Below are 13328 nucleotides of genomic sequence, written 5' to 3' on the forward strand. Positions count from 1 at the left end.
ATGAACATGACAGACGAGCACATACTGTAACTGTAGTCTACGAGGACATCACCATTTTCATAATAATAATACACACTCAGCAAGAAAACAGCACATGATTTGCCATTAATTAAACTCACCTGGACGCCACAAACTGTAATGTTTGAAAAATGTCGAAAAATGTTTTCCTAAGAGTTTAAGACACCGAGTCACCGCGCTAAATGCTAATGTGAACACTAAGCTAACGCTACAAGTTAGTTTAGTGTGTGATGATCACTCAGCACAGACCTTTAAAGGCTAAAGCAACATGACATATCTCACCAAGCAGCACCTGACACATATGTTTCACAAAATGAACCTGGAATGGGCACAGGCGTAAGCCTGAGTTACGCTCACGCGTTGCGGTGACGGCGCAGCGACTACGGCGTCATTCGACATTCGGTGGTTCTCCAACCAGGTGACGCGTTGCTCTGTAATTCACCGCCAAGCCACTAGAGGGGTGCAGCGTTATGTTTGTACGGTTTTGGAGCATGCATGTTGACTTCCTCTTGTCTAGTTTAACGGAGAAAAAATAAACAATGCAAGATGGAACGCTTGAATGTGGATCTTCAGAACATCAACATTGAGTAAACGTTGATCATACAAATGTTGAGGCGCAGGCGACGCAGAAGACTGTTTCGAGGCGGTCTGTCCAACTTTTGATGCTGCATAGAGAGTTTTAGCCTCGGGTGAAAACCAACTAGCTGTGGCGGCTAGCTTCAAACTGGCGTCGAGCACTGCATCCAGTGTTTTGTCCGAGGTCTGAAAAGCCCTCTAGCCCGATTTGTTTGCCGTGTTCTACAACCAGCCAGTTGGAAGCCATAGCAGATTTCTGACGTCTATGGAACTTCCCAAACTGTGTTGGAAGCCTTGATGTTAACGTTATCATAAAAGCACCGAGGCACTCTCAATCAGTGATGATGTATCGTGTGTGAACTGTCTGTTGTTGAAAATGAAACATCAAAACAACTCTTTTGACACCAAACCTTTGCTTTATTCTTCATATACTTGAAGTGTGACACGTAAATAAGTCACAGACTAACAGCAAACATACACTCACTGGCCACTTTATTAGGTACACCTGTCCAACTGCTCGTTAACACTTAATTTCTAATCAGCCAATCACATGGCGGCAACTTAGTGCATTTAGGCATGTAGACATGGTTTAAGACAATCTCCTGCAGTTCAAACCAAGCATCGGTATGGGGAAGAAAGGTGATTTGAGTGACTTTGAACGTAGCATGGTTGTTGGTGCCAGAAGGGCTGGTCTGAGTATTTCAGAAAGTGCTGATCTACTGGGATTTTCATGCACAACCATCTCTAGGGTTTACAGACACTGGTCCGAAAAAGAAAAAATATCCAGTGAGCGGCAGTTCTGTGGGTGGAAATGCCTTGTTGATGCCAGAGGTCAGAGGAGAATGGCCAGACTGGTTTGAGCTGATAGAAAGGCAACAGTGACTCAAATAACCACCCGTTACAACCAAGGTAGGCAGAAGAGCATCTCTGAATGCACAGTACGTCGAACTTTGAGGCAGATGGGCTACAGCAGCAGAAGACCACGCCGGGTTCCACTCCTTTCAGTTAAGAACAGGAAACTGAGGCTACTATTTGCACAAGCTCATCGAAATTGGACAATAGAAGATTGGAAAAACGTTGCCTGGTCCGATGAGTCTCGATTTCTGCTGCGACATTCGGATGGTAGGGTCAGAATTTGGCGTCAACAACATGAAAGCATGGATCCATCCTGCCTTGTATCAACGTTTCAGGCTGGTGGTGGTGGTGTAATGGTGTGGGGAATATTTTCTTGGCACTCTTTGGGCCCCTTGGTACCAATTGAGCATCGTTGGAACGCCACAGCCTAGCTGAGTATTGTTGCTGACCATGTCCAGCCCTTTATGACCACAATGTACCCAACTTCTGATGGCTACTTTCAGCAGGATAATGCGCCATGTCATAAAGCTGGAATCATCTCAGACTACTTTCTTGAACATGACAACGAGTTCACTGTACTCAAATGGCCTCCACAGTCACCAGATCTCAATCCAATAGAGCATCTTTGGGATGTGGTGGAACGGGAGATTCGCATCATGGATGTGCAGCCGACAAATCTGCACCAACTGTGTGATGCCATCATGTCAATATGGACCAGACTCTCTGAGGAATGCTTCCAGCACCTTGTTGAATCTATGCCACGAAGAATTGAGGCAGTTCTGAAGGCAAAAGGGGGTCCAACCTGTTACTAGCATGGTGTACCTAATAAAGTGGCCGGTGAGTGTATGTACACAATAAACGATGAAGTGCACCAACCAAAAATACGACACAAAGTGATAAAAAGCTGGCAATTTTTGGCAGACTGTGTCACCGCTTCGTGTGGCCACTCGATTCCGAACACACACGTTTCGGTGGTCCTTCCATCTTTTTATTCAATTGCTGACCTTTTCATTTGGCAATCCAAATGATGTCTTGCCGAGACTTGCTCTTCGATGATACTCCCGTCGGCCCATTTTTGCATGTACAATGGTGGTGATTTCGAGCAGAACCACAAACAACAGTCTGAGCGGACCAATCACAGTCCATTTCCATCACGTCATCTGCGTCGACGTGACGCTAGGGTTTGAAAATTCAATAGAACCGCGTCAGGCTACGGCGCTGGGTCGTAAATCGGGTCTTCCTTGACGGCGCAGGTCTGACGCGGAAGCATAACTCGGCCTTTACTCACCAGAGCGTGTGTGTGTTGCAGGAGGGGAGGCACAGCACATCACATGAGTGACACGAGCAAACATTGCTAAATGCGTTTCTAACTACACATACAATAGGAAAAATATCAGACCTAGAGAATTTGTGGCGGAAACTATGGCAAATTTTCATCACGTTCTAATGTCATCAGATGACAACTGGCCTCCATCTTGCTATGTTTTAGTCTCCAAGACACGTTTTCAGTGCGTCATGGTGGTGTCATTGTCATGAAAAAAATTGTTCATTGACGAAATATATTCATCATTGTTGACAAAAACAACACTGCTACACACATATTTATGTATGAAATATAAAAAATAAAACAAGAAAGAGAACCACCTTAACTGAACCACTGGGAGTGAATGGCATATTGATTAATGTAATTGTTTATTATTATATTTAGTCCACCTAAATGATGTCGTTTGGATGCATGCATGGTGCAACTCCGGGGTAAGAATCTCTTAGGAACAGTTTTGGGTAATCCTTTACTGCATATTAATACTCACAGGTTCTGAAAATGAACCGTTCCCTGCCTAAGTGTTGTGACTAATAATCAATACAGAAAGCTGTCTGTAATGTCAGTTGCTGTATTGAGGTCTTTAATCACAACAGTTAATTTATCAGCTTTAGCCAGAGCAATATGAAACATGCTTTCAAAAACAGTAGCACATTTTTAGCCTGCACCGTAAAACTATTCAAACGGTGTTAGTCATTACTGTAATTTCGCTAAGCTTTCCCATGGGCGTCTTTATATGCAACCTCTTATGTCTGATGGAAAACATTTACTCGTCCCTCTGCGTGATGAAAGCAATGCACCATCAACATTCTCACTTCTTACATTCAGTCTTAATTAGGCTCCTCAGACATTTGAGTCAATCGAGTATGCCACGATAATGAAGCACCACGGGAGGGTGCTGAGCACATTTGGTGTCTGTTTCTCAGTCTGGGCCAAATATTAGGCCTCCATTTCTTGTTACTTTTACTGCCCACTTAAAACTAGTGCCTGTGACAGCATGAAAAAAATCTCAAACAGCATTTTTTGTGAATTAGAATCATATTTTGAGACGATTCGACTATATACAATTTGGCAAAGCGCAGATGATGAGAAATTAGTCTTTAATCTGCCGTTTAAACCCGCCTGTCATTATACAGCTGGATGATGACGTCGGCGGGGTCACGATATCATCTGATGATGAATTCAACCCATTGAGGGGAAAGATTAAGAATGAAGAAAATAAGACAAAGCAGCAAAATATCATCATTGTTTCAATCTCTCTACTCCAATATTTTTACAGGATATTCTTTTTATATAAGTATTTTTCCCCAATTGCTAAATAAATGGTATGGTCATGACAAATAACAGTTTTGTGCCAAATGAAAAATGAAATATTAAAAATGCATTTATTCAATATGACATGGCAAAATTACTCCATAATGGTCAAAACTGTCGACTTCTTGCACCTCCTGAATGATATTTCATGCCACCAGAGTTTGTCCGGCTTTTGACATTTCCCTGCCCCGGCTTCGGAGAGCGTAAACAGACCAGGAGGCGTGACAGCTAGCCGACATCCTTACTTGAACCAACCAGCGTTTCCAAGTCTTTTCTTGCCTTTCAAAGTGAAAAATCACACAAAACAACCCCGGATCATATCACACGGCGACGGGATTGTCAATTGTCTCCACCGATCAGCAACCCCCATGCCCCGGCGGCGAGCAAGTTACAGTTCGTCGTTCCCCTGCTGCGGGCAGGAGAGCTTGTTTGCTGGGGAAGCAGCTGGAGAATGACCGCCGGACAAACCGGCCGACGTCGGAGCGGGGCACTGCTCGTAGCCAAGCGCATTCTCGACCGTGGCCATGTGGCCTTCTCGGTGGACAGTATTTTCACCCACAAAATGCAAGCCATCTCCTTGTTAAAACGTGTGCCATGATCCCAGCATGTGCCATAAAATAAAACACTAGGAGTGTAACAGTACACAAAAATCTCGGTTCGGTACGTACCTCGGTTTTGAGGTCACGGTTCGGTTCATTTTCGGTACAGTAAGAAAACAAAATGCAAAATATAAATGTGCAAGTTGTTTATTACACACCTTTGTGCTTTCAACAGTAGAAACATTAGCCTATACAAAGCTAGAATTCTTCTCAAAAAGTAATGGGTATTTAAAGATAATCCAACAACAATTTACCTTTCAGACCCCGCGTATTGGTCAGCTTTCTTTCTGAAAGAAAGAAGAAAAAAGAAGTCCTGTGCTAAAGAGAAAAGCAATCCCAATGACGAAGATTTTAACATGTATTTTACAAATGAAATGCCTCAATGAATCTTTTTTTTTCTTATGAACGGTTTTCAAAAGCTTTATTGGTGGATTTTCTCAAGTTAAAGCGCCACACAGAAATTAATGAATTTAATTGTGTGAGCAGGATCTGTGTATAATTCTTATTATTTAATTACAGGTGTTTTAGCTCATTTCAATTGATTTTATTTAAATGGGCTATTATTTATTTTATCATGTGTTTATATTTTACAAATGTGATTCATTTATATTGTATATTTTATGTTGTGTAACTTTAGTTCCTATGTGAATATTAGTTCCAACTTGTTTTGTTGTGGTAGGAGGGTTTTGTATTGAACAGGGCCTTGTTGGTCATTATTATAACAGTAAATCAACAAAGACAAGTCAACTGTGCCCCGATCTACTACTCAGGAGATCTGATCGACTCAAAGAGTGGGTTACGATTGCATATTAGTTTGCAAATCGACCGGATCCACCGTATTTTTACACGAGTGACTTCCGGTCTGCCCGATCCTAGCTACCGGTAGTAGTATTGACGCAGGAGGGTCGCGTCTTGCGTCAAATAATAAACTCTGCCGTTCTTTTCGTGTGCGTCGTGTTGAGCCGCTTCTGGGACTTCTAACACGCGGCCACACTGCGACTGGTGTGCATTGGCTGATTGACTTTAACGCCCGCGTTTTACTGCGTTCCCGCGGCGGCCACGTTGTCGCGCCGTTGACGTTTCTGGGTTATACTGTCCTACCGTGTTGGTCCTCATTTTAGTAGAGAAGACAGAGTAAATATAATCTACAAAAAGAAACTGTAACCCGATGGACTCACAGCTTCGAAAAGTAAGGGTTACATTACGTTACAAACTGTAACCTGATCAGAAACTTGTTCGGTCCGCCACCGTTCCGAACCGAGCACCACGTACCGAAACGGTTCAATACAAATACATGTACCGTTACACCCTTATAAAACACGTAGCTTACTAACCTAACAATGGTCCCACAGTTGTCGAACTTGTTTTGGGCATTATTCGCGGTGAACGGGAAATTTTAGAAACCCAAAAAGGCTCACACACCTCTCCCTGGTGCTGCATCAAAAGCCTGCAGCGCATATGGCTGGCGTGATCCGAACAATAAACAAAATAACCCGCAAAATAGGCTGAATCCGCAGCAGTTCTGCATACTGTTGTATTGGTTTCATACTGAAGATGATAACCCGCTGACATCACATTCATCATCTTCGTCAATCCAGGAAGTCACTCCCTTTTTCATGGCGGGGGAAAAATTGAATAAATATATTGATCGCTTCCACACACATCCAAGAGGTCCATTTCGTTCAGTAGCATTAAATAAAATGAAAGGAATATGAAATAAACATGCTTTTTGCTGTCATAGGCACTATAAAACTAACTTGTTAGGCTTTCCTCTACATACAAACTCTTTGTGATTAAATCTGTTTGTATCATTTTTAAAGTAACATCAACTTTGATGAATCGGTTCCTGCCATATGAACCAAATATGTGAAAGCATTCACCACATTATTTTATTATCAGCTATCTCCATGTGTTTAGTGGTTTTCGTACTGTTTGTTTTCGAAGGTGCTTGAGAAAATTTCTGCTGTGTCCGTTGTTCTTCATCTACTTTTGTAAGCTCGTCGAGAGTCCAAGTTTTCAAAAATAATATTGTGAACAAATAACCATTTACTTTATTTCAAGGGAGCTCAATCCAGTCACCAAGGTCTTCTCTTAACACTGCTAAAAAGAGCATCATTACATTTTTCTGAGCGTATTAAAATTTTGACAAAAAAGCATTTTAATTTCAGAATATCCATTTTAGTAGCATATTTTAAGCAGAAAATGATTGTTCACCACAAGCAGAGTCTGGGGACTCTGAGGTGGGCTCTTCGATCTCTGGGGTTGAAGTCACTGAGGCGGTTGGTAAGCTCCTCGGTGGCAAGGCCCCGGGGGTGGATGAGATCCGCCCGGAGTTCCTAAAGGCTCTGGATGTTGTAGGGCTGTCATGGCTGACACGCCTCTACAACATCGCGTGGACATCGGGGACAGTGCCTCTGGATTGGCAGACCGGGGTGGTGGTCCCCCTTTTTAAAAAGGGGGACCGGAGGGTGTGTTCCAATTATAGAGGAATCACACTCCTCAGCCTCCCCGGTAAAGTCTATTCAGGGGTGCTGGAGAGGAGGGTCCGTCGGGAAGTCGAATCTCGGATTCAGGAGGAGCAGTGTGGTTTTCGTCCCGGCCGTGGAACAGTGGACCAGCTCTACACCCTCAGCAGGGTCCTCGAGGGTGCATGGGAGTTCGCCCAACCAGTCTACAAGTGTTTTGTGGATTTGGAGAAGGCGTTCGACCGTGTGCCTAGGGGAATCCTGTGGAGGGTGCTCCGGGAGTACGGGGTACCGAGCCCCTTGGTAAGGGCTGTTCGGTCCCTGTACGACCGCTGTCAGAGTCTGGTCCGCATTGCCGGCAGTAAGTCGAATTCGTTCCCAGTGAGGGTTGGACTCCGCCAAGGCTGCCCTTTGTCACCGATTTTGTTCATAACTTTTATGGACAGAATTTCTAGGCGCAGCCGAAGCGTTGAGGGGGTCCGGTTTGGTGACCTCAGCATTGAATCTCTGCTTTTTGCAGATGATTTAGTGCTGTTGGCTTCATCAAGCCGTGACCTCCAACTCTCACTGGAGCGGTTCGCAGCTGAGTGTGAAGCGGTTGGGATGAAGATCAGCACCTCCAAATCCGAGACCATGGTCCTCAGTCGGAAAAGGGTGGAGTGCCCTCTCCGGGTCGGGGATGAGATCCTGCCCCAAGTGGAGGAGTTCAAGTATCTTGGGGTCTTGTTCACGAGTGACGGTAGGAGGGAGCGGGAGATCGACAGGCGAATCGGTGCGGCGTCTGCAGTAATGCGGACGCTGCACCGGTCCGTAGTGGTGAAGAAGGAGCTGAGCCGAAAGGCAAAGCTCTCGATTTACCAGTCGATCTACGTTCCTACCCTCACCTATGGTCACGAGCTTTGGGTCGTGACCGAAAGAACAAGATCCCGGATACAAGCGGCCGAAATGAGTTTCCTCCGCAGGGTGTCCGGGCTCTCCCTTAGAGATAGGGTGAGAAGCTCGGTCATCCGGGAGGGACTCGGCGTCGAGCCGCTACTCCTCCGCGTAGAGAGGAGCCAGCTGAGGTGGCTCGGGCATCTGGTTCGGATGCCTCCCGGACGCCTCCCTGGAGAGGTGTTCCGGGCATGTCCCACCGGCGGGAGGCCCCGGGGACGACCCAGGACACGCTGGAGAGACTATGTCTCTCGGCTGGCCTGGGAACGCCTTGGGATCCGCCGGAGGAGCTGGTTGAAGTGGCTGGGGAGAGGGAAGTCTGGGCTTCCCTGTTAAAGCTGCTGCCCCTGCGACCCGACCCTGGAACAAGCGGAAGATAATGGATGGATGGATGGATGATTGTTCAGTGCCATGACACCTTGTACTACTTTTCTCGGACAATTTATTATCATTATTAGAGTTGTTCGATAATGACGTTTTAACTGAATATCCTGATATTGTCCAACTCCAAAAATCCAATATCAAACCGATACCGACATATGCGGTCGTGGATTTAACATGTTATGACTAATTGTATGTGATGCCCCAGTGGATACTTTAATAATGATAAATATAACAACTTCAAGGTTGTCCAAATAAACATTCGGTGAAAATCGGTATTATTTTAATTCAATTTAATAACTGCACTTCATTGATCAGTTTATACAATCGTTTATTCTTCATTTAATTTTTTCACCATGAATGCAAATGGTCTGCTCACATAACAAATCCCAAGCATCTTAGTCTCGAGACATCTAATGGTCAGTAAGCATAACTGCTATGGTACAATGGGACCAACCCTTGTACAAAGACAGAAGGCTTCTACATTCACTTTGAATTTGTTTTTTGTTGTTTTTTTGTTGTCATTGCTCAAAATAAAAATTAATCAATCAAACATGCATATTGGCCATAAACCGATAATGAAAAACCGACGTCAATATTATCTATTATCTTATCTTAACATGCTTTTATCAGGCGATATTATCGCCCACACAATAATATAGGACCACTATAATTATTATTACTTTTTTTGTCTAATAAAAAAATGTCTAATTAAGAGAACACTAAGTACATTTTGTGTTCGTAGGGAGGTTGCTGTGTGGTTATAGATTCATGGTAACTGTATTTGTCTTAGTTCCTATCCAAAGTGACTCAGGCTCGGGATGATATTGCCACTGAGGCATATGAGGAAGAGCTGGATATTGGAAGATCTGTTTCTTACCTCAACAACAGCATCACCTCAGCCTGGAGTGAGCACAGCTTGGACCCTGAGGATATACGGGTGAGGAAACACAAGCTTTCTGATGTACATTGTTTGTTTAGTGCTTGTATTTTTCAATAATTTAGATGCTATGGAACTGATTGTGTTGAATGTGTACGTGTATGTGTATCGTATAAACTCGATCAAAAGCCCCTAAATCAAATTAAAATTGAACTTTATTAAACTTTATAATATCAGAAAATATAGTATCATTGACCTAAGAACCGGTATCGTATTATGTTGTCATGAAATTGATGACTTCCTTTATGAAGGAATATATTTTCACATTATAATGTATAATTCTACGTATTCATTCAATGCTATTCTGTTACTGTCTTCAGACTTGTTCGCAAAGAGCCTGTACTCCTTTCTGAAAACACTTTAACTCCCCCTTTCAAAAATATGATAAGCGGTGCGTAGGAATGTATTGTTTAGGGATTTCCCGATCACATATTTTCGCACCCGAGGCCGAGTCACCTGATTTTGAGAATCTGCCAATACTGAGTCCCCATCCGATACCGGAGAAAAAGGTTTTCTTGTTTTTTTGGTGTGTTTTTTTAACAAAAGCTCCAAACATGTTACTGTCCTACTGTGCTGTCTTCATAATGTGACTAAACATGAAAAAAAATGCTTGTCTTTATTAAATGCTTAATTGAGTGAGTCCACCCAAATCCATTCACACTGCTGAGAAGAGCCTCTCGCTTACACAATGAGTTGCCACAGCACACTTTTGCAAGTTTAAGGATGATTGACCGATTTGTGCCTTTGATCGTAGAGCTACCAAGCTTCTCTGGCAAGAGCAAAGCTACAAACCTGTCAGTCATTGTTAAGTACCTAACGAAAGCTGGACAGTTTGGTTGCACTGCTTAGCAGGAGGGAGGGTGAGAGGCTGTGGCGCTGTATGAGCATGAAGCAGAAAAAAATAAATACCGTAATTTTCCGAATATAACGCGCACTTTTTCCCCCCAAAATCCACTTGTAAAATCATGGTGCGCATTATACACGGGTACAGGGATGGAGACATATATATATATATAATATAAAGACCGATTTTTTTTATTTTTTTATTGACACGGCCATGTTGTGTTGAAGAAACGTATGCGGCGATCCGTTGCCGACCATTACAGTACGTGACGTCACCATTTTGTTTCGGTCTGATTGGTCGATTTCGTCTGTGTTAAAGGGGATGTAGCGCCCTGGGAAAATTTTGATATTCCATCATTTATCCATAAACGCATGCCTTTTGTATTCATATCATGCCACTTCGTGTAATTACACACAAGAAAATGAGAGAAATTTGGCTCGATTGTCAAGCTAAAACGACCGGCGCCCGAGATCTGGCAGATTGTGTGCGTGACGTCACGACAAGTGAAGAGAGTGCCACCGGCCACTAGGGGGGCAGGGCCTGTCTGCATCAATAGAATTCCTTCTAGTGTGGGGAGAATTAGGGGTGTTTTGAGCTGTTTATGCTGATGCATTGTGTTCGTCCTGCACATATTCCAGGTTCCCTCATGAAGAAACACCGCTCGTTGTCAATAAAAGAGAATTCAGAATTGACAGTGAGGGCTGTTTCTTCAACAAGAAAAAGGCTCAGTGCTTTAATACTGAATGGCGGCGATGATGGCAGACAATTTTGTTTCTAGTTTCAGCAATGAATACGACGTAGAAGGACGTAACGAATGTTCATCTAATGGTGACGAGGAGAGTTACAAAGCTTTAATCGGTGTTTTAGGTTCCCAATTTGAGCCCAAACGAACGCCAATGCAGCGTAATTAAACGGTCATTGAGGGGAGCAATGACACTGATGAAACATCGGCAGCAGATCGTGTGGGAAACACCAATGATTTGTTTTGCATTTCTTTTTGTGAAGCTGATACACCGTGACTGCAAAATAAAGGAATGCATAGAATAATTATCATTTATTGCGCTATCATAGCTTTTCGCTCTGTCAACAGACACAAATATGAACGGGATCAGAGGATTTGTTCTATATATTTTACGAACGATAATTTATACATGTGTCGAGTCCTGTATCCAATGCGTGACATTTTTTTTTTATTATTATTATAAAAGAGTACTCACTCTGGCCATTTCGAGCTTGCCTGCTCCCTCCTGTGCTTAGCTTTAGCCTCCTTTAGCAGTCATCGTCTCTCTCTTGATATCTCGGGACATTTAGGTGGCTGTGCCTGTATGTCGGCACCGCATCTCCTTTGAGCAGCAATCTTTTAGCAAAACCCGATTTCTCTTGTCCATAGTTCGAGAAGCTTTCAGTTGGAAAATGCGCACCACAGAAAAGCGTGCCGGAGGCTGTGTCTAGAAAATTAGCCCTCTTTGCAGGGACGAACTTTACCCATTTTCTGTGTAGTCCAGCTTTTTTTTTCGCGTTCAGGAACTCATGCATACTATATTCCGATAAATAACTATTTGTACACCACATAGCACAGCAGTTTTGAACCATTGTTGTGATGTTTTGGTCAAACAAACCCCAACGCTACTCTCTCGTCGTTAAAAAACAATGGCACCTAGCTCCGCCTCGACTTTCAATCACTTGTCGTGACGTCGCCGCCCCATTCGGCTGTTTCCGGAACACTTCCGGTAATGTTCGTCATTTTCGATCTATTTTCGATAATTGCTCATTAATGTGATTGATTTTTTTGTTAACTTTATCAATATTTGTTATCTTGGCGCATAATGGTTCTATTGATGTCTCACACCCCCTTTGCCGCAACATCCCCTTTAAATTCAGCTTTTTTTCACTCTTCATAAAGCACAGAATTTAGTTTCTTGAACTCATTTAAGTCAACGTTTATTGCAGCTCCGCAACTCGGACCATCACAAACGTAACACAACACAGACTTCCTGTGTCCGTCAACTATATCTGTCCCTCGGGAAACTCAAACCCAAATAACAATAGTTCCGATTGTTACAGTCTAGTGTACAGCGATGCACTCTTTCCGATTTCCGATGTAAATCCTCACTTTATTTTACCGTATCAATCCATGGAAGAAACATTTATTTATCATGATGAAACGAGCAAGTTATACAGCAGCCTTTAAAAGAAAAGTCACATCTGTTTTGTTTTCTCCTGGATTCTGGTAAGTTGAAGAAGTTGTCAAATCATATTATTACCGTACATATGGTCAGTTTACGGTAATGTTTTGAACTACCAATGTGCTATGCTGGTGCTGTGTTTCACCAGTCAGTAAAATGACATTTCTGTATCTGTACACGAGTTCTGTTTTCTTGTATTCTATTTATTGGTGCTAAAATTAGGGTGTGCGTTATACACGGGTACAATAATTTTCCCTGGGTTTTACAAGTAAATTTGAGGTGCGCATTATACACGGGTGCGCCTTATATTCGGTAAATTACATTTTATAATTAAAAACCCGATCCTTTTCACCGATCTTCTGAAAAATGGCGCGATCAGCCCGATTTCCGATCACGTGATCCGATCGAGACATCCCTAAACTATCGTTTACACTTTGTCGACTCCGACTATCTTTGCCTTTTCCGCTTCATTTTCTATTTTTCTAATCAGAGGCACAAATTGTGGTGCCATGCAAACAGCTGCCTCCTCAAATGTTAGCGAAGAGTGGATATATTTTTAACTGCTTTATTTTGGCACCGGACTCCGTAATACTTCATCTGCTCATCCGCGCTCCTCATATATACAGCAACCAGCTCCACTAGCGAACACAAAACCGGACGCATTCACTGCCAACGCACCACATAATTATTCTGTTGAGGGTTTCTAGTAGCTAGACTGTTTGGGGCTTTTCCAGTTTAATTGCAGGTGAAAGGTTGAATGGACTTGCTTGTCAGTTATTGAACACTTGTTGTTCCAAACAGTATAATTTTAGATATACAGTGGGGCAAATAACTATTTGGTCAACCACTAATTGTGCAAGTTCTCCCACTTGAAAATATGAGAAAGGCCTGTAATT

General features: G+C 43.1%; 1 protein-coding gene across 2 annotated transcripts in view; it reads left to right on the plus strand.

The window, feature by feature from the left end:
• The window catches only part of gpr158b (G protein-coupled receptor 158b), an 84510-nt gene that overhangs the window by 62246 nt on the left and 8936 nt on the right, over positions 1 to 13328 (plus strand). For both annotated transcript variants that reach the window (XM_057856804.1, XM_057856803.1), the window contains one exon: positions 9256 to 9402. In XM_057856804.1, the coding sequence (XP_057712787.1) occupies positions 9256 to 9402 (147 nt within the window). The remainder of the gene's footprint in view (positions 1 to 9255; positions 9403 to 13328) is intronic.

The sequence above is a fragment of the Corythoichthys intestinalis genome, chromosome 14, assembly GCF_030265065.1.
Source record: "Corythoichthys intestinalis isolate RoL2023-P3 chromosome 14, ASM3026506v1, whole genome shotgun sequence".
In the NCBI taxonomy this organism is placed as follows: domain Eukaryota; kingdom Metazoa; phylum Chordata; class Actinopteri; order Syngnathiformes; family Syngnathidae; genus Corythoichthys; species Corythoichthys intestinalis.